Below are 22,001 nucleotides of genomic sequence, written 5' to 3'. Positions count from 1 at the left end.
ACTTCAGGCCCCATAGCTTCAAATGACCAATAGGTTATCTAAAAATAATATTCACAAAGGTCCTTCTAATTTCTGAACATCATTTCTCTTCCCAAGAACCTCTGTACAGGAGAGCTGAGGTTTCTCTTTATGATACTGTTAGTAACTTAAATGTTCCTGCCATTTGAGGACAGAAATGACTGAAATAAAGCTATATTGTAAACTACATGTTTCAGAAGTGTTCATGAATTCTGAGCTTCTGTTCTTTCCTGTTCAGGAACAAAAATCATGCTGAAATTATTTATTTTAAATTTTCAGAGTTTCTGTTTTTCAAAAGAACAAAACAATCTTGAAGAGAATTTGATGGTGTCCAAATATCTGGTGACTGAAAAATTGAAAGTTGCAGGCAACTGGTTAAGAGTAAAAGAAAGTCTGTTTATGTTCACAAGTAGGGCTTTAAATCCTGCAAGTGGAGCTGCGCCAGTGATTGGGCTGCCCGTACTTCACATGTAGTAGTGCTTTGTAGTGTAGTAGTTTAGTTTGTTGCTGCAAATTGCTTGTAGTGTGACAGCCCCTAGCTGCAGTTTCTACCAGAGCTGAAGATATGACCTTTTGACTCTTACAGTTTCTTCTTAACATGAAATAAGCCGTTTCATTACCAGAGGATTATGGGTGAGGCAAAACAAATGATGAATTCTGGCTGCTGGCGGACGACCACAAAAAATAATGCTAATACTCTTTTTAATGTCTTTGCAGATTTCAAACCTGTATATATATGACACTGTCCTCCTGTTGGCAAACGCCTTCCATAAGAAGCTGGAGGACAGGAAGTGGCACAGCATGGCCAGCCTCACCTGCATCAGGAAGAACTCCAAACCCTGGCAAGGAGGACGATCCATGTTGGAAACCATTAAGAAGGTACCTTTTCCCTGTGTTTCCGTGTCTGTTGTTTCTAAAATACGTGCATTAGGCAGTGTTTCCTTCTGAGGTGCATACTATTCTTGCCAGTACCAGAACTGTCTTTTCAAACAATAGTTCTGATATTATTTACAGTTTCTGAATGAAAATAGTCTTTAGTTGTTTTTGTTTCTTTTCCATGTCATAATGAGCGTATTTGAAATGAAGTCAATGAGTTTGTTTACCAAAACTACCAAACTACTACAATTTTCAAGTACGAATAATATCCTATTGAAAAAGTGCCACAGGTTAGGAGGTAAAGCAGATAGATTTACTATTTTATTTGTAAAGGAAAAAAAAGGTTGCAGAACTACACTTTGGTAATGTTCTGTGGAATTTGCTGTTGCAATGCTAATGACATTAATATAGTGAAATAACAGAAATGAGAGTGCGGAAAACCCTAATTCATCTAGTCTATATCCTGCCCTTGAAGAACCGTTCCTATAACAGTCTCTACAGTGCTTTTTTCAGTGTTAAGCTCTCACTACTTCCCTGTGATTATTATTTCATACCTTAATCATGCTCATGCCCAAGATGCTTCTCCTGTTCTTCAGTCTTTAAAGATATTTCTTCTTAGTTATTCCCTTTCTTCATGATATTTACAGCCTCCACATACTTAGAGACAATTATCACAGCCTTCTGTGTCAGTATTTAGTCAAAATATGCATAGGTTGGTAGTTTACCCTTCCCTGTAAGTTATTTGGATCAGTCCCCTTATGTTATTGATGTCTTTCATAAAACTGCCTTCTCATTTGTCTGCATGTACTTCCTGGTAATGTATACTTACATTTAAAGTGCTGGTGGTGCCTACATTGTAAATATACAAAAAATCCCAGGACAGTAAAAAAAATAAAAATTTTAAAAAATGGTGCTTTATTTATGGTTTTCATTAAAAGGACATAAAAATAATTTAAAATATAATGTAGTTTCAATAAGTTGCTGTTCTGTATTAGGTCTTTAACTACACCAGAAATTATGGTGATGCAGGCAAAATGTAAGGCTCCTTTGAACACTGCTTATTTTTTCCCCAGTCCCGGGTCAATCTGCATTAGCTCCAGAATAACAGTTCAAGGCTTTCTTTGGTGCCTGTCCCTAGTTTCCATTCTAATAGTTTGAAGTCATGAGACTGCAAGGATAATCCAGGACACATTTCTTATTTCAGGGGCAGGATATGGCTTTAAGGGACTCTAAACTGTATTGCCTATCAGAGCAATTTCAAATTCACATTTGGCAGTCCCATGTATTTTAAGCTATGTTTCAGGCAAGGCTGGTTTTGAAACTTTTCTTATCAACTTGCATTTTGTAAATACAGTTGCACACTTTTTCCATTAATAAACTAAAAGCTATTTCTACTTACTCAAATCCGAACGGGGTGCCTGAGCTGGAAACGTCAAAATACCCACTTACACTTTAGAATTAGAATTTACTATCTGCGCTGGAGTTTCAGGCAAAGTCTGGTAGCCCTACTAGCATCTAAATTTAGAAGCACTCCACCATGGAAGGGGCTGCTGACCGTTTTGCATTATGATTATTTGCTTGCTTGTGTTGTTTGTGGATGTGAGACTGATCCTGTTCTCCTACACAAACATCCTTTATGCTGTTTCTTACCACCATCTCATCTCTTTGCATCTCAGAGTTTAGTCCATTCTTTGCCACATAGTCCTAGCTATCCAGTTTATCTTCTTTCCATTCTCACCTCTTAAAATGATGTGATTAATAAAACAAACTCCTTCTGTGACCTTTCACAGAAGAGCTGCACTGCGTTGAGGATCAATTTATGTAGCTCTTAACCCTGAAACATAAAGAGAAAAGGCCAGGAGACATATGAAAGCATTCAAGAAGGCAGGAGCAAGTGGAAATTCCAGGGTTGTGGTTAGCTTGCTAGAAAATGAATCAAATGCCAAGGAAATTTCTGACGTGTGCAGCTAGCCAGGCTTGAATCCTGTTGCTTTTGGGTTTCTCTGCTATTTGAATGAGATGGCTTTGATAAGAAGCCATTTTATTGGTGTAAAATGAATAACACAAATACTCCTTATGCTGCATTGTGCTGACAGAGATGAATTTCTAGAAGTAACGTGCTAAAATTGAAAGGGGGAAGAGTTAAGGAAAAGATGCCTAATTCCAGCTTGCCTGCCTTCGAAAAGGACTAGCAACTGAAGTAGCTGTTCTCCTGGCAGCAGCAAAGCAGAGGTGACGTTGCCATCTCCTACTGTGCACAACTGAGCTCTTGTTGCTAAAAATGCAGGGAAAACTAGCTCTAGAGGAAAAATCTACCTTCTAGAATCAGATACCCAGGAACAGGACTATCTGGCAGTGTTTTAGCTGCAGAGGGAATCTCTCTGATTTCTGGAGAGGAAAACAAGAAAAGAGATGGGAAATCTCTGTAAGCTACACACAGAAGAAGGTAAGACAAAGGGGTGCTGATGTTCTACCTGCAGCAGCACTTGTTAAAAATAGAACTCTGGTGGTAAATAAACTAATTTCTTTATGACTAATGAGCTAGTAGGGAATGAGGGGGAATTAGTTTCAGACATTTCTTGAAATGGCAAAATAGCTGTCTGAATCATTCCCTATTGTCATTTGTTACTTTTCACTGTTGAACATTTGATTCCTGCATCGCTATTTCTACAAACAACTCCAAAAGCTGTTTTTTCTGTGTGAATTCAGCTGATTGGACAAAGCCAAAAAAAAAACATTTTAAGCCCACTACAATTATTAAAATCTAATATCTGTTTCTACCCATTCTGGAACTGAATAAATAGTTAAATTCATCAGGAAATACAATCCTTCTAATGAATTTGGCCAGCTCTAGCAATTAGTTCTGAATTCACTTCTGTAATAGGAACTATCCCTAAACACATGCTCACTTGTTTATTTCTCAGTAAAGCTATTTCACAGTGAGAGAAAGAAGTGTTACTAGAAAATAATTCTACTGTGGGAAAAATTAATCTTCCCAAATAGCCTGAGAATAAATATAGGTAGGATTATATGGAGGAACAACTCAGAAAAATGACATCAAGTTACTGCATATATCTTCTCTCACGCTTACCTGATCTCTTCCCAATCACATTTGTTTAGCTCACTGACAAACAGCAAATTTTTAGTGCTAGCAACAACATAGAGCCTATTCCTTTGCGGAAAATGAGCTGTACCTCGTGCTGTTTCATGAATCATGCGTGGAATTGTCAACTAGTTCTTGTCTCAGAAATGTCAGTGATGTTCAGTGGTGACGTGCAAAAAAGATGCCAAATTATTTTTCAGGCAGTAGATTAGGCTCTCTTCGCTAGCAGCTAAAAATGGTATGTTGAGTTGAAAACTCAACAATGTTTTCAATATCAGATTTTTTCAAGAATAAAATATGAAACTCATATTTAATGCTTACAGCATTTTTTTCTGCCTGTAACCACAGTTTTTTCCTTAATTGCAAAATAGCTGGTGTCTGAGCACAACCATATTTTGAAAAAAAGGGGAAGTTTGAACAGGAACTGTGAGAGCAAGTACGATGTTTTATAACTGATGACTGGCAAGCTGACATTCCCAAGTGAGGTCCTGACTGCTGGGTAAATAGTGCTTTCTTCAGGGACTTACAGTATAGTAGTGCCTAAGCATATATAAACCATAGTTTATCTTACCAGTCTAGACGGGACTCAAGTAGGCTTTAACTATATTGCCAAGCTTTATAATAGCTCTGCAAAGCCCAGAGCAGTGATCAGAAATGCAAGTAAAACATTTTTGCCCTAACAACTGACATTTCACTCTTCAGTTTTAAGTGTGTCAGGAAATTGCATGGTTGTGGCTCAACCTTAGAGGAATTTGAGAGAGTAAATAATAAATCTGTCTTCATTTTTCCCCCAATAGCATTGTTTCTGTAAGTTAAATGGAATGAAAAATTTCTTTGACTCTTACCATTATCATAATTAACGCTAAAATAACTTGGAAAAATCTCATTAGGAAGTTACTGGATCAGTTGCTGTCATACAGGTGGCCATTTTCTCTGTGATCTTCTTCCACTATGTGTTAATAGAGGGATAAAACACATGCCATAAAGTAAGTGTTTTAGAGGGATCCACACTTTGAAAGACTATGCAGAAAAATTGGAGCAGTGTCCTGAAACTCTTCCTAGGCAATACACTGTCCCACTCCATCAGCCCATAGCAATAAAACAGGCATGTGTAAGCCTTGTAAAAAGGCTGTGTGGGACAATGAGGAGTAGTAAAGAGCAATAATAGGATTGCCTGGCCTGCAGGTCCAGCAAGGTAGGGCCCAGGCAGGGAGGGGAGGCATCAGGACCTCCAAGAAGTTTTCTATGAGATTTAGTCTTGTTGTTGGTATTATTTTGGTGGTTCTTCACTGTTTTGTCTTTCTACCTCTGCCCTTTCCAAGCCAGGAGCATTCCCATCTAATCTGAGCTCTTATTACATTATTTGCAGATGCACACAGTCTAGGAAAGAAAGCTCTAATCAAAGACACTCTTACATGAGAAATTTTCAAAGCATGATAAAATTGCTAAAATAGAAGAATGAGAAAAATTGTTGTTATGGTTACCGCTGGATTTCAGACAAATAAAAATAACTAACAGACTTACAGTTTGTATCTTGCCCCAACAGTTGCAGCCATTTAAAAATCAAGGTAAATAAAATTACACAGTGGTTTTGGATTGAGATTGAATTCCAAATTATGGTAGGTAAATCTGTTAACCTGTACTATATGTTAGGGGCTGTGTATTTCCATGGAATCCTGTGTTTTCTTAAAAAGTGGATTTCATTCTTTCAAATGTAACTGAGGTGAAATACTTCTTCAAATGATTTTTTTTTTAATCATATTTGCTCTAATAAGGACAAAGGTTTTAAAAACAAAAAAAAATAAAGTTTTAAATTGCTGTCTCAAAAAATCATTTGCATTTTAGACATGATTCTATCTTCACGTCCCATAAATTGCTGGAAGTACTCAATTTGGAAAATAAAGTCACTTTCATATTCTATATTGAAAGTTCCCAATTTAAAACTACTTTGTCACAAAATAAGGAAAACACTTTCTCCTGTACGAAGCATCTGTGTTAACAGATTTTAATTTTTTTTTGTTGCATATTTCCTTTGTTTTATCATTTTGTTCCAGAGTTTTCCCTTTCTTTTTCCAGACCTTGCTTGTGGCTCACTTGGAATCGTGGTGCAGCTCAGGTGGTCTATAACAGTTTAATTAATTTTCAGACTTTACATACCTCAGACCCACAGATTTCATTCACATTGTGGGGGAAAAAGTTTTAGGAAGTAATATAGAAAATATGAAGTATAATATAATAAAAGCAGTATATCGTAAGGGGTCAAAGTGGTGCAGGACTAGGAAGAGGTGTATGTCAGGGAGGGCAAGTCAGCCAGATGGAGGCTTTTGGGGATCAGATGGGGATCCCAAGCCTTGCAGGTCTGTGCTGCTTTGCAGGCATTTCTACATCACATGTACTGTGAAATTCTGGCTTAATTAATCAGAAAGCCAGATGAGACTGTATGAGAAAAAGGAATGTGGAAGAGGTTTTTATTTCTGGTTTGCGAATAGGATGCAGTCAAATTTCAGTTAGCAGGAAAGGTTTATATTTGTGAAACTCAGTTATTTACCTAAGGATATGTTCAAATGATTTTGCAGGTAAACACCAGCTCATTCTGTCTTTACTCTGAACTGGCCAAAGGTGTACTTACCTCAATCTAAAAGCCATGAAGGTGTGATTATTACAGGATTGTGCTCAAGCTAATAAGTAACCTCAGTGTCATGCTAACCATAGCAACATGCATCAAAATTGCCTGGCTGGCTCTCACTGAGGGTGAAATGACCCGGAGTCTTCCTGCAAAAGACTGTGCAGATGTACCCTTAATCAGGATGATGGGTTTTTCCTTTTTTTTTTTTTTTTTTTTTTTTTTTTTAATTTTCTTTCCAGTGTCTCATCCAAAAAATAAATAGAAAAGATTAAAGAAAGATTAAAAAAATATATGTACACAAAGTATTATCTTGTTTTTAACTGAAAATGGCACTTCATGAAATATTTATGTATTATTCCCTGACAATACTAGTCTCTAGTCAGTTTTAAAGGTATTATCTCAATGATCAACTTTCTTATTTTTATTATAATCATATTAATGTTTCATAAAAGGGTGACCAAATTTTGTTGGTTCACAAATAATAAAGCTCTTAACTGAAAGAGCAATCACAACTGCAAAACACTTGCCTTATGTTTTGAAGAACAGCTATGCATTTCATATGGTTTTACACCAGAGGCAGATTTTTTTCCTTTCCATACTTAAAATATTGTTCAATTTTTTTGGAGGAATTGGGTTAAACATCTAATTTTCCCTGAATCTGAAAACTGAAGAAATTTTTTTAAGGCTAGATGTTTTCATTGTAGGCATTTCATGTGGCTCTGTTCATTTTACAGTTCAGGTCATCACAGTTCTTATACAAAGATGAAATGTGTGTCATGTTGAATTAACCCTGGAATATTTTCTGAGTATTGTTGTCGCATGTATAGCCCTTTCAACTCTGATTCTTTATAGTAAATATTCACTGTTCCATCTTTAGTATTTTAACCCCTTCTGACTAAAATGTAAAGAAGTAAAAGCAAGCTTGAAAATATGCTGCATTGTTGCTCATCTCATGCATCCTTAGCAGTAGAGTTGTGGAGGAAAACAGAAAAATCACTATATTCAGCTAGAAAAGCCCCTCTTCATTTGTGCAGATCACTTATGTTGGGCTCAAAAAACACCTGACTTGATCCAAAACTCAACCTGATCTTACATGGAAATCTCTTTTGGGTGAGAAACATTTGGGGGAAAAAAGCAAAAATAAACAAACAAAACAAAGTTTTGTGCAATTTCTTTTATATATTTGTTATTAGTTTTGCTTCCACTAAAATTAGTCACAAAACTTTTTTTTTTTTCTTCATCGGGCTGGAATGTTTATACATATACGCTGGTGGGTCAAAGAACAAAAATTGGAGTGTAAATACACTAAAAGTAAGATGATTGCTTGTATTGCATCTGCTTAGCATTGCTGAGTTTGATTCTTCTGTGAGGAGCTTAAACGATTAAGGCTTCAGGATTTTTAGGGAAATGTGGTCTTTGGAAAACTGTCCTAATTCTGGTAGTTGTGTATGTATTCTGCATAGTTAGTGCACAAATCCCTTGGAGAAACAAAAGGTTATTATAATTGGTTACTTCGGATTACATTCTCCTTTTTTTCCAATAGGGTGGAGTGAATGGCTTGACTGGAGAACTGGAATTTGCAGAAAATGGGGGGAATCCCAATGTGCATTTTGAAATTTTGGGGACAAATTATGGAGAAGATCTTGGCAGAGGCATCCGCAAGGTGAGGCTACATATATTCAAACAAGAGTCTATTTTTACTGATTTTTTTTTTTTTAAAACCTTTTTTGTCTTCCGTGTTAACAGAAAAGTGTTTGATGGCAGATAACATGTTGCTGCGTATTGTTAAGAGGATTAAGAAATGGGAGAAAAGTCTTGAACTTCTAGATACTCATCTATTTTCTTATTGCAAAGAGGCCTTGCAGTAGGTCGCGTTGATCAATGTTTTGTTTGTAATACACAATGTGTTAAGCTGCTGGTTGACTGTCCCAAAAGATCAGTGAAAGCTGTTGTTTTGTAACCCTTGCAACCCATTTCCAAAATAGAAAATTTTATATTGAATTATGTTTAAAGTACCCATATTGACACGTGATACTTAGAGTGAAAGTGGGATGCTGCAACCATTAGATGATTAAAATTCATAGGTACAGAAAGAGAAAATCTGTTGTAACATAGGAAAAAATTCTGTAACCTCTTGTCTTCATGAAATAAGTACACAGTGTTTTTAGTTGAAATTAACTTTTACAGAATAAGTATAATGTGTACTTAACTGCCAGACACAGTCCAAATACTTGGACTGAGGTTGTTTAAGGAAATGGCGTACATCTCGAGCAAAATTACTTTTTCTTGCTATTTCAGCTTTGCTGGTCTGTAAAAATAAATTTAAGTCCTGTGTAAGGAATGGTGGAAGCAGGTCTCTATTCGCAATACATATCCTTAACTTTGGATAACTGCCCATCTGGGATGGCAAAAGTAGCAAAAATCATATGGTACCTCTTAGGAAAATAGAAGACTAATAGGCTTTTCCAGGAGCAACTCTCCTTCAAAGACAGACCTCTTGAAAGATAATATCAAGATCTCTTCATTTAGTGTGTCAGATTACACTGTTTTTTATATATGAGGAGCCTGAAGTGATCGTATGAAAGCAAATGACAGAGAAAGTTATCTTAATATATGTAAACTGGTTCCGTGTGTCAGTGTCACTATATGATGAAGTACATCATTTGTCTGCATACCTTCTGCAGTAACAGATAAGTGCTCTGAAAGAACAGAGAGATAAATAAGAAGTTAAAAGTGTCTCTAAACTCCTGAAATTTCTCATCTGCTTTTCATTGGAATTGTTATTCCATTTATGCTGTTTCATCTGTTGTCAATACCTTAATGTACACACATGCCTATAGCTATGTCACCTTGAGCAAAGATCCTGACAGATGCTTCGAAAACTAAATGGAACTAGATCTTCTTGATATTTGGAGGCGTGCTTTGCAGAGTCTTTAGGCGACCAGAATGTTGGATGAGCCCTTATTCCCTCACCTATAAATTCAGCCTGTTTCGACGTATTTTGATGTGATTTATTTTCCATGCTATGCATTGAGAAGCTATTTATTCTTTAGAGCAACCAGGTTGTCCTTCTTAAGAGAAATCTGTATTTCCTCATTTAATTTAATTGGTTGACTTTGGCTGTTTTTTGACTTCAGGCCTGTCTAGGTGAATGCCTGAGTGAAGCATTAAATTCTGTTCTTCCATTTCACAAAAAGATAGAAGAGAGAGAGAGACCCACAGAAAGGTCTTGGAAATACAGAAGTACAAAAAACCTCCCTAGCCTTTCTAACTCTTTTCCGATGGTATAATTTAGATTTACAGTGCAAATTTAAACTATGGTACAGTTTACCTTTAAAGAAGACATCAATGACCATGGGCACACATAAGTTGTGCAAAACAATGAGATAGGACAGTCTTTTTGAACCTTCCTTGTTTACCCTTTATCATAGTTCAAGGACAAAGAGACATTCACTGTCCTTGAGAGGAAATAGATTTGAAGTTGGTCAAAGAGAAGAGAGTTTTGCACAGAATATAATTAGACCATGAAACTCAGTGTCACAAGACCCTGTTCAGGAGAAAAGCAAAGTTAAAAAGTAAGATAGTGAAAATATGTATTTTTTATATTTGCCAATTAAAATTAAATATAGGGATTATAAGAAAATTTTCCTGTTGAAGGTTGCACTATAAATGTCTGTCCTTAGACTTTTGTGATGCGCTGCAGCTGGTTAAAAAGAAGAAAGTGTCCAGAGCAGAACAGATTTAATCTGTTCCAATTTTTTTTTTCTAAACAACATTCAGTGATCCAGAGAAAGCTTTAGAAAGAGTCCAGGTGTAGAGAAAGGAATATTCTTTAGAAAGAAATTTCTGTATATATTGTGAGAATGTAATAATTGTTCCTGGAAGCATCTTTCAAAAAAAAAAAAAAAATTCCAATTAAATATTGTAATTTTTTACACTAAATTGAATAGGAAAAGGACTTAAAATAAATATGGTATTTATAATCAATTCACAAAGTTAAATAAAAGCAAGTTGGGGATCCTAAAACATTTACACCAGAGATAGAGAAGAAAGTAAAATTTTAAGGGGAAAATGCCATATGTTGATTTTACTCTTTTGACCAAAGTTCATGTATTTTATCTTTGATTAGGTTTTACTTTACAATGTATGAGCCACTAGTGTTGGAAGCAAATCACAATAATTACAGGAGTCAGATATATTTTTGTTAGCTACACTAATTAAAGTGCACTTCAGATTTTCATGTATTTAGTGGTCTGACTACAGAACTACCTAACCATTTTTATGTCTCAGCTCTAGTGGAAGCAGCTGCAATTAGCAGACTGACTGAAATTTCTAAACAAGTGCATCTTCTCTAATTAACATGTTTCCAAGTACTTTTATAGGCAATAATGAAGGGTGAAATTGTGACAAAAGCCCCACTGAAGTCATTGGGACAAGAAGTTCATACCAAGTCAAGTGTGTAAAGAATTTAATTTTTTTTTTCCTGAGGAATAATCAATTGATTTTAATTAAAGCAATTAAAATTTTCAAACACACACGAATTTGTCAACAGGCCAAATTCTGCTCGAAATCAGTTCTATTTGGGTTCCAGAGCCATTTGGTTACTTCTGAAAAGTTCACTTATATTCACAGGTTAATATTCCTAGAACTTAAAAAAGCAAACAATTTGGGAAACACCAAGAATTCGTGTTTGTATGTGTTTTTATTGGCCAAATTAAGCCATGTATCTAGCAGAAACTGTCTGCAAGTCCCCTCCTTCAACTTTCAAGGGCAACTGTCATACCTGGAAAGCAGTGGGAGCGTTCATGTGGAAGTTCATTGTGTTGGGGTCCTTCATCTAGTGACAAGTTAACAAATTCAGGAGTGGGATTTGCCTGAAATACAAATTTGGTACCGTTATGTCTGTAAATGCCATCCTTCACCTTGCCGACCATGGATCGCTTAGGCTATATGTGTTGCCAAAGTTGGGTACTTGGGGTAATACAGTCAGATTGCTGCCAGATACTGATTTTACTGACACCAGTGGTGTTACCATCCCAAAGGAACTGCAGAAACACTCTTGCTTTTACACATCATGCTGTGGCTTGCGTTTGTGCAGATATAGTTATATTCAGTGGGAGACACAGGTGTATTTCTGACATTTCTCTGTTGCATTTGTCTGTTGGTGTTTGACATTTGAGTATGTATTCTTTGACATTTAAATTTCAGTGCAATACTTTTATCTATACTGCTGAAATAAAAGCTGCCGTTCCTCTGAATAACCATCCAACAAACAAATGAACAAAAGGGAGTTGATAGCTCAGAGGAGTACTGTCTTATATCTTAGTGGTGTAGAAAACAGCACTGCAGAAATAAAGTGGTTTTCATGTTTCTTGCTCCATGTAATTCAGAATGGGCTCATCCTCAAAGGCTCTTTGCTACACCTTTTGAAATTTAGAGGACTTTCCTCCTTGTCCCACACTGGTTTTGTTACCACATGTAGACATTTGGAGATCATGGTGCATTTTGCTCTACCTCTATATCCATATTGGCATACACCCACCTCCTGTGCATTTCTTTTTTCTTCTGAAGACAGTTCCTGTCATTTCCATCCAGCGGGGGAATGAGATTACATGCCAGCCTCTTGCATCTCTTCCTCTCTGCACCAGGGTGTCCATGTCAAGGCTTTCTTTGCATTCAGGACACCTAGGGATGCCTCAAAGCAAGGATAGAGCTGTGGGCATGCAGGAAAACAGATACCTTGGGTGGGACACCTGGGCTTCGAGCCCTCCACATTTGTCTGGTAGGAGAGTAGGGCTCTGTCCTAAATGATTTTGATATGATGACCTTAAGGAGGAAATGTTATCTATTTTAATCCCGGGGATATCTGTAGCACCAAGCATTTCATATGAATGTGACCGAAGGCCTTTGGCCATAATGCCTGACAGATGTGTTGTTCCTTCCTCCTTCTGCCAGTGCGAATGGCAGGGCCTTCCCTATGGAGTCAATGCACGCATGCTTTTATTTCACAGGTTATTAAGGGTTACGTGGAACATTCTATAGTTGTGTTATTTATTCAGAGGTGGGAAATTGTATTGTATTTGTTTGGTTTCATTCTAGTAAAATAACTGCTATTTCTACTTCATATGAGAACAGTTGTTGATTACAATAGTGGCGTTGCTTTGTTATCCAGTATATAATATTTTTCTTACATTTGCATCATGAAGCAACATATATTCCAAGTGTATATTTTGATCTTCGGGAAGTTGCTGTCTCTTCTTAAAAAGTTAAAACTTATTTTTGCATCTTTTATCCCTTATTCCCTTTTGCTTCATTAGGTAAAAAGAGAAGTTATATAGTTCTGCTGACACTTATAACTAACACTATTTAGTAACCAAGAGCAGACAAAGTATCTTCTTCTTGGTTAGCTTCTTGGTTAACTACTTGAGGTAAATGATGGGTTTGCCTGTTCCCTTTGTGATTGTGATCAAAGGTAGAGCTCTGTAATGTGATTTTAAAAATGTATTTATATTGGCACCTGATACTTTAAGCTGTGATCTGTTTCAGCTGTTTCTAAAGCCTGACATGCAATTTATGATGTGACTGAAAGATATACTTGCAATTTACAGAGATATGGTGTATTTTCTAGTGAGCTGAAAAGAAATGTTGCTGTGCCTGACTGCTTTGCCTCTAGTGTTGATAGAAAAGATGGACCCGGCACAGTACTAACATGATACTCTCTCTAAAGCAACTTTAAATACATAAGCAGCCTGCTAGAACTGAAATAAACTACTTGGTACTAAAGGTAAAGAGGTAATTAAATACTTTGGTGAACTGGGACCTGCTGTTCCAGTTCAGCACAGTACTTCAATTTGCTGTAAACCTGCTGAAGAGTACTATTTCCTTCCTTTATTTAGTGCTATCCAATAGATGAAGATACAGTGACTTATTCTTTACTTTTTGCTAGCTTCTGCAAATCTTTTGTGAAGTTTCAGTGAAATTTAATTTGGTTGGAAAGTGTTGGGAATTTGCATGTTATTACAATGAAACTAGTGTTAGTAGAGAACTGTGATTTACTTGAAAGTGCACTTCTGTTTAGAAGTCAGACTAAATGCATATTTGAGTCTAATGCAAAATTGAAAAAATGTCTCTATCCATAATTCTATTACTGGATTTTAAAAAATATAAAAGTTTAAAAAATTTCCTTCTCTTTGCTTTTGAATAAAGCATTTTCTTTTAAAATCTGAGACTGCGGAGAGACAGACTGACTCAAAGGAATCAATAGTGTACCATTTGGAGAATTTGTCAGGTTTTGGACTCTCTGAATCAGATAAGGGAGGAGGGGGGGGGAACCTAAATCTTGGTGCTGGACTGTCCAGGTGCCTGCCCTGACCTTGGGCTGTTTGTCTGGATGAGTGAGTATTTCAGTGTTCATAACAAGTACAAAGTAAAGAAGCCAGAGATGGATTTGGTGGCTTGGTGGATGCTGCCACAGCAGTATGGAAGACTAAGGTTCAAGTCCTTCTTCTAGTGATCATTAATAAATGCGGAGCAGAGCTGCTAGTACAGGCAGTGTTATGAGCAACATGTTGCCCATGAATTGTCCTGTGAAGCAGGACATCACCAGGAATACGTGAGAGCCAGGATCAGGTTTATGAGCAAAATCACGTAGAACACAAACTCTCAAACTCCAAACTAATGCCCACAAAGCCAAGGCAAACATAGTGCAATAGAGACATATTATCCCACCTCTTTCTTCTTAGAAGCAGCACAGTCAGCCATGTCTGCTGAGCTCCGGTGTGCTCAGGCATTTGAACATAGCGGGACCTGTTGTAAAACAGAAAGGTGATTTTTAGGCTGTAAGACAAGTGAATGTCCAGATTTCCCAGTCTAGAATAATAAGGTTAAATGCCTGGGTTAAAATACAACTCAAATAATTAAGATACAGGTTTATCCAATTTTCAGCACGCAGGTGGATGACTTTTAGTAGCGAGGTTTATAGGGCTAGAGGAGTGGGATTTGAACCCCCCAAAAAATCTTTCAAGCCTCTCAGTAACTGCAGCACTCTAGAATGAAGAGGGGGTTGCTCCTGCATTGAGAACAGTGGAGGAAAAGGGAAAATGCAGGGTGGCAGGAGGGGAAAGTGCCATGGGACCCTGGGGAGAAGCATTGATGTCAAACAGAAATTCCCCTTAGGACCTTGGCGCTCTGTAGTATTTCTCTTGGCAATTTTGGCAGGGATGAGTCCTTCTCTCTTTTGCTTAGAATTTCTATTCTTGTCAGAACTGATATGAATGTTCTTACTGAAAACTGCTTTCAGTGGATTGGGAACTGCCTGTTTTGACTGATTGCTTTCATTAGAAAGAGACAAATCTTTTTTACGTGCTTTGAATTATATTGTTTCATGTTTTTTATTCATTTTTGTTCATTGGGATAAGAGGTTACATTTTACCCATCTCCTGTCAAAAATGCAGTTGTCTTGACAGCAAAGAACAAGAGAAATATTTTCCACTTTCAAAGTTGTGTTTTTAATTTCCTTTAATATCTTGTTATGACAATGGAAACTTGAGAAAAATCAGTCAAAAAATAATAATAAAAAAAAGCTAGGAATTGTATCAGTAACTCCTGTTTTCTGTTGATGCTGCTAGGCAAGTGGCTAACCACAGAGGCTCCTGTGTGATTATTCTGTACTTCAAAATGGGTGTAAGAGCAAAGAATGATACAGAACTTCATCCATTTCTTTCTCACAGCAGAGATTTTTTTGTGTCTTGAAAAATTTTGAATAGCAGAAATAGCATGGTGGTTTTTTAATAACTAAAGTGAGAAAGATAATTTGGATTTGAATGTTGGTCAGGGTAATGTAGCATGTGAAACTTGATACATATCTGTTAGACATTTTTCCTTCATTTTTGGGTTCCTCTCTTCTTCTTGAACTGCTTGCAGTTGGCCACAGGTCAACCAGGCCAAGGGATTATATCACTTTTGTTTTTTCAAACTCCATATTTGCAATTAGTAACCCTTTACAGTTTTCAGTAAGATTGATTGGGCCACTTTTGAAATACCTTTACTATGGCTATATGGCTTTTTCTTCTGCTTGAGTAGCTGTGAAAGCCTTCCGGTGAACATGGATCTGCAGAACTGGCTGGCAAGTTGTGGTGAATTTTTATCCTCAAATACTTCAGCTGAGCAAATTAGCTTTGTAACTCACTTCAGAGATCTGAAGTGCTTGGGAACTTTGAAGTGCCTCAAAACTGACATTTTGAATAATGTCAGAAGGAACTGTGTATGATTTAAGAATGAACTTAATGCTTCATTGACCTCTCAGACAGTAATGCTTGTATGCGGTTTTGGAAATGCCATTAGGGACTTCTCTTCACCTTTAAGGGAGCACTCGGTGGGTGCTGCTTCAAGAATGTGGCTCATCATCCCTGAAATTAATAGGAGAAAACACTTAGCTCAACTTGGAATTACTTGTTTTAAGGTGGGGATTCTCGATGAATTATAGGTACCTTTCAGAATTAAAGTTTTCAAAAGTTTTCAATGCTTGTCTTTTACTCTTTGGAGTTGAAAGGATGATCATCTGATGAAAATTGCTTCATCTAATTGATACTTGTAACTAGAACAAACATACATTTTCCAGTAGTAGGAAGAAGTAATGTGTGTGTTTAACCCTCCATTAATCCAAAAAAGGGGGTGTTGTAGCTAATTTATCATGTGAAAAGATAGATAACTGTATCTTCAGTAAGTTTAATATTTCCATCCAAATTTGGATGTAAATTGAGTATCCTAGTCAAAAATTAATAGTAATTGGAAAACCATGTAGACAGGAGAGAGGAATGATAAAAAATTGAGCTGCTTCTTTTAACAGGAGGCATGAAGAGATGGTAGTAGGAAATGGGTCATTTAGCTTTAGCTTTTGAGGGTGGTGAAGGGTATTGTTCAGTTCTCAGAATTAAGAGCTCAATGCACAACCTTGCAAAGGCTGATACGTCTAAGGGTTATAACACAGATCTTCATCTATAATACATGGAAGTAGAAATACACAGATTTCACATGATTTGATAAATTGCTTTTTTCTTCAAGAACCACAAGCCAAGACTGACACGATCAGATGGCCTACTATGTCCTGTCAACCATGTCTCCCCACAATAATGAATCATAGAATTGTAGAACAGCTCAGGTTGGACTTCAAAGGTCATCTGGTCCAACCTTTCAATAAATTGTCTCTAATTTGCACATTTTGTGAGGGACTTCTCCTTGTGTTGTGTCATAGGGTGATGAATGTTGGTTGAGCCCCCATGGTACATATGAAAAGCCTGGATGGCTCATAATGATCAAAACTTTGCTGGTACAAGTTTTAAAGTAGGCATAACTGTCATCTTTCACAGCAAGATCTCTTTGTTCCAAGCTAGCCTATTAGCAGGAAAATAGTAAAACGTGTCTTATTAGACACTGAATATTCATGTATAGCAGAGATGAAAGCAAGTTGGTTTGGTTTTTTGTTTAGTGTTTTGGGTTTTTTTTGGGGGGGGGGGGGGGGCGTGGTGGAAAGACTGTATTTCATTGAGCATGATGCTGAATGATATTTTGTTGACAGTAGTAGGCAGTATTTTCCTGCAGTGGGGTAAGCGGCCCAATGACCTTTGCTTCTGTGACCATAAATTATTCAGTGTCACTTTCTACTAAAGCAGGGAGAACCCAAAACCAAACTTTTAATCACTTTAGTCCTCCCTCCACAGGCTGTGGGATCTAGAGGAGCTAGCTAAGTCATAAGCTGATTGGGAAACTGGTAACTGAACTCAATGAAAATGCAGGGCCTGTGGATTTCCACTGAGAGCACCCTCTATATATATGTATATCTCTATATATTTACCTATGTAATATCTACCACCCTCAGCCTCCACAGCTGTAGAAGCAGATTTACAGTGGGCAGGAATGTGAAAACATCCATGAAGCTGCTAAAAGCTCCCAAATTCCTCAGAAGGACGTAGTCATCTATAGGCAAGTGTCAGAAAGAGTTACCTTAGCAAGAGTCCCAGGGTCAGCTGTCCCCTGGCAAGAGGAGAGTGGTGCCCACCGGGGAGAACAGCTTGAGTTGACGGGGAGTCTCATGTTTGGGATGGAACAGAAAATGCATGTGGGTACAGTGGTTAGCTAAAGAGAAAGACGAGAAATGATGCGTCGAACTGTGGAAATTACTTTCTGCTGTTGTTAGCACAGCACAGCTGAAAGTACAGTACATCTTTGTTGTGGTGTTTTTAAGACAGATAAGAAACTAATAGAGATATTTGAGAAGACAAAGAAAAGCATCCCTGTGATTTCAACTTGAATGCTGTATCATTGTTTATAATGTAGTTTCCAGCTAAATTACTCAGCTTATGTATTTTAAAATATGGCTGAGTTTACTAGGCATAAATCATCATTTGTAAAGTAAAAGTTTTCAATTACTTTTTCTTATCTGCCAAAAGAACTTCAGAAGTAGAAGTGATATTTCATTTTGTCCTGATATTGCATTTATGGCAATGCTGAGATATGTTTCCCATAAAGTGGTTATAGTTGTATCCTGCAATTAAAAGAATCTTAAAAGTGATTTCCAGAGGTAAAAAGTTACTTCTGTGTAATTGGTAAGGGCCACCTTTTGAGTTCTTTACAAATGATAAAGATGAGGATGATGAAGCTTTCGATGACTTGACAATATTTATAGTTCTTTCATAGCGTTGAAAGATTTTTATGATTCAGCCTTAAAATTACAGTGCTCAGATTTTTGCCTGTTCTAAAGTTATGATATAATTCCTTAATCAAAGGGTAAGTTACAAAAAAAGTTTATAATAAATGCTTTTGTCATGGTGCATTCCTGCTTTAAAATGCACAGCAGAAGTAACAGAAAAAGTGATATGTATTAAGTGTCAAATACTTTACGTTTTCATCTCAGTAAACAGAATGAATTTAATTCAATAGAACCTCGTTTTCTGAAAAAACAAAGCTTTTCAGGAAATTGTAAGCACTAACAAGGCTTTGAAACTCTTTAGGCTAGAAGTAAATGGGGGGAAAAATTATGTTTTAAGGAATTTGGTAAGGTGTGTCTGGCACCTGTGGGAGATGTGTGCTAGAAAATAGTCTCATCCTTACTTCCAATCACACTTCTCTCCATTTCTCAAAACCTGTGAAACTTATTATGGCTGTTTCTATCTCAGGTCTAGTAGTGGATGGAATATTTTTCATGAGCAAACAGAAAAGGGTAGGATAAACTGCAGAAGGGCTTCTATTGAAATTTGAGCTCAAATTAATTTTGGTCATATATGTAAAACATTTTATGACTTGGTTTAGAAAAATGTAGCGAAATGTATCGAAACTGCTATCTTTGATTAAAAAAAATTGAACATGATAACATTTGGATTTAAACTAATAACTTACTAGCTATAAGTAATAACTTCAACATATTTGCAGACAACAGACACATGTATTGACAGTAAAGTGCATGCTATGCTGCAGGAAATGGTATGTCCCTTAAACACCTGGAAATAAAGCCCCTTGTTTTTTCATGGATTTATTCAACATTTCTATGTAGGAGAAACGGTTAAAGAAGCCAAAGCAAAACTGGAGACTAGGAGCCAAGCCATGGCTAAAGCAAGAAATAAGGGTTGTTTTGCTATGGCTGGGCCATTCACTGTTTCACGAGTGATCCCAGTGTTATTGCAGATATTGCCAGAGTTCTCTCTTCTCTGTTACTGCCACGCTCTGCTCTCCTCTGCTAATCATGCTACCCTTTATCTGTATTATCTTTGACAGTTTTGTGTGCTTCCAATTCATTTACCTGCTGGTTTGCCTGTTTGCATTCCTTCCATCTCATTTTTGCTTCCTCATTGTGTCCCTTGAAGCTCAGATCTAGTCTCAGCTTTGCTGCATTTTCCTGATCTATGCTGAAGCAGGCTGCTTCTGCACCTTATCTAGTCATAAAGCTATTAGTCTGAAATGCCTTTGATTGTTTTTTAAATGCACTTTTATAATAATTAATTTACTTATAGCTCGTAAAAATCTGATTTAAAGTATGCATTCTAATGGGGTGCCTGAATAGTGAGCCATCAGTGTTTTATATGAATATTTTCAAGCAATGTGCAGTTTGTATGTACCTCTACTGATTTTGCGTTATAACTTGATTACTTTTAAAAGTAATAGAATTATATTTTAAAGCCTTGATACTGGTGTTTTGCATCAGTTTGCCTCTAGAATGTTTCAGTACTCTAAACTTATTAGTATTCTGAATTAGTAGTCAGGTACTCTTAGCTCTCTAAATTTATTAACTACTGATAAAATGTGTGATTTCCCCATTGAATGTGCATGTCTGAGATCTCATTAGTCAGTTTATTTTAATCTGTGTATTATATTACTTGAGAAAAATATTTGACATAAACATACAAAGTAAGAAAATATTTTAGTTAGGGTCTAGTTAAATAGCATATATACATGATAAAACCATACTTATCACTCACCAGAACAGGGTCAAGTAATGCAATTTTGGTAAAATATTTATTAACTTCTTAAAGGGAGTATCAGTCTCACTCATGCCACAGCGGTTAAACAGTTTTATAAATTCTTTTTCCTTGTATTCATTCCTGTCTTCATTAAGAGTTATCTTCACCTCCCTCTTCATCTTCGCTCTGCAGCAATTACCTTGCCTTGCAATCCCTGGACCAGCCATCCAGGCTTGCTGCTAGGTGTATGTTTCTTGCTGCTTCATTCATTTTTTTTTTCCCTCAAATTACAAGTTCTGCTTCTGACGTCGGAGACTGCGTGAACCTGCATTGTCTTGCAAAGTGCGTCACAAGTAATGTTGCATGAGCAAAGAATAACATCTGAGAATTTCCATGCTTTGCTGCAGGGATGTAGGCAATAGCATAAAATGTATGAAAGGTTCATTTGCACACTGGAAAAACCCGCTCAGAAAAGGCTTACAGGAGGGATAGTCCAAGCTTTGAATTAGAGAGGGGGGTCTAGTTCACTGTCAGAGAGGTTTTGTTCACACAGTGGATTTTAGCTGGTGATGGGGATCAGGGGGTGAAATTCCACGGAGTTTATTCCAGAATGGGGCTACAACCTGGAAAACGAAGTGCCACATGGATGGATTTTTGTTATCTCTGTAACAGTCTGTTGCAGAGTAAGGAACAGATAAGGTGGACTTTCTGTTCTACAATGATAATAGTATATGGACATATTTTATCCAGAAGCCCAATCTACAGTACTTGGATAGTCAACGTCTCTGGTTGCTAGCAGAAAGATTTTAAAGTACAGCCTTTTGATTGGTGTAGACTAAGGTAAATTGTATTTCCCCAGTATTTTGTGACCTATTTGTTCACAAATTACCTTTTCAAATATGTTTGGAAGACTAGAATAATTCACAGCTAGTTTGGTCTACAGTAAAGTTATAATATGAGTCTCTTGATACGCTTGATTCTGGATAGTTAAATTGATTTCTCTGTTTGGCCTTGGGGTTTGTTGTATGCTGAACAGTGTGTGGAAGTTATTGTCCTCTCTCGCTACTAACTTTACTGCTGAAGACCTTACACCCTGCTTGCTTTTAGCTTTGCCACTTATTGTGTCTGCAGGAAAGCAAACATGACAAGACCAACTAAGTGATGGATATTTCCCACATGAGAATACAATCTTTATGTCGCTTTGTGACTGTAGGCCACCAACAGATTGCATTAAACAGGGATTGATGCACTGAATACAAATGTTTTCAACATCCCTACATATTGAAGCATTTCTGTTCAGTCCAAAGTAGAATGAATTTCACATCAAACTGATTTCATGGCAAAGATTTTCATGCTGCTTCTGCAGTTTGGGGGGGATGAGGACAAACATGATAGGAAACTTTAATAAGAAATTCTGATCTTCTTTTTCTGATAGTGTACCACATTCCCATTTGTTTAATGTGTTCGGTATGTAACATCATATCCCACATTTATTACAGATCGATTCCTCCGAATTCTTTTTGGTTCCAGTTGTATATTCCTTCTAAGTTTTATTAGGCTCTTTTCTAACAGTTTTGTAACATCTAAATTGTCAGTCAGTCCATTAGTCATTAGAAGCCGCTTTCTAGTTTGTTGTGCCACTTTAGCATAGTAAGGCAAATAATTTCTGCAAGAGAAAATGAAATCATCAATAAAGAAAACACAAAATGTTATGATACCTTGTTAAAGAAATGTTTGTTCTCATCATTATTTTATTTTGTATTATCTTATTCATTCCATTTCCCTTAGAAAGAGAGGAAAAACCCATATATAAGTGCCTGGTCTAGTTAAATCCATTTAAAAAAAATTATTTAAAAGTGCTCTAAACCTTCAAAGACCATTGATAAAATCAAGTAGAAATGTATTTCTCTCTGTCTTTTCCCCTTTT

The 22,001-nt window shown here is 36.7% G+C and overlaps 1 protein-coding gene across 2 annotated transcripts in view; it reads left to right on the top strand.

Moving 5' to 3' along the window:
* The window catches only part of GRID2 (glutamate ionotropic receptor delta type subunit 2), a gene marked incomplete at both ends in the record, with an annotated part of 735,869 nt that overhangs the window by 516,100 nt on the left and 197,768 nt on the right, over positions 1 to 22,001 (top strand). For both annotated transcript variants that reach the window (XM_082316173.1, XM_082316172.1), the window contains 2 exons: positions 736 to 897; positions 8,167 to 8,286. In XM_082316173.1, the coding sequence (XP_082172299.1) occupies positions 736 to 897; positions 8,167 to 8,286 (282 nt within the window). The remainder of the gene's footprint in view (positions 1 to 735; positions 898 to 8,166; positions 8,287 to 22,001) is intronic.

This window comes from Platalea leucorodia, assembly GCF_965183815.1.
Source record: "Platalea leucorodia genome assembly, chromosome: 6".
Taxonomy (NCBI): Eukaryota; Metazoa; Chordata; class Aves; order Pelecaniformes; family Threskiornithidae; genus Platalea; species Platalea leucorodia.
This window is presented reverse-complemented; position numbering and strand designations above follow the sequence as displayed.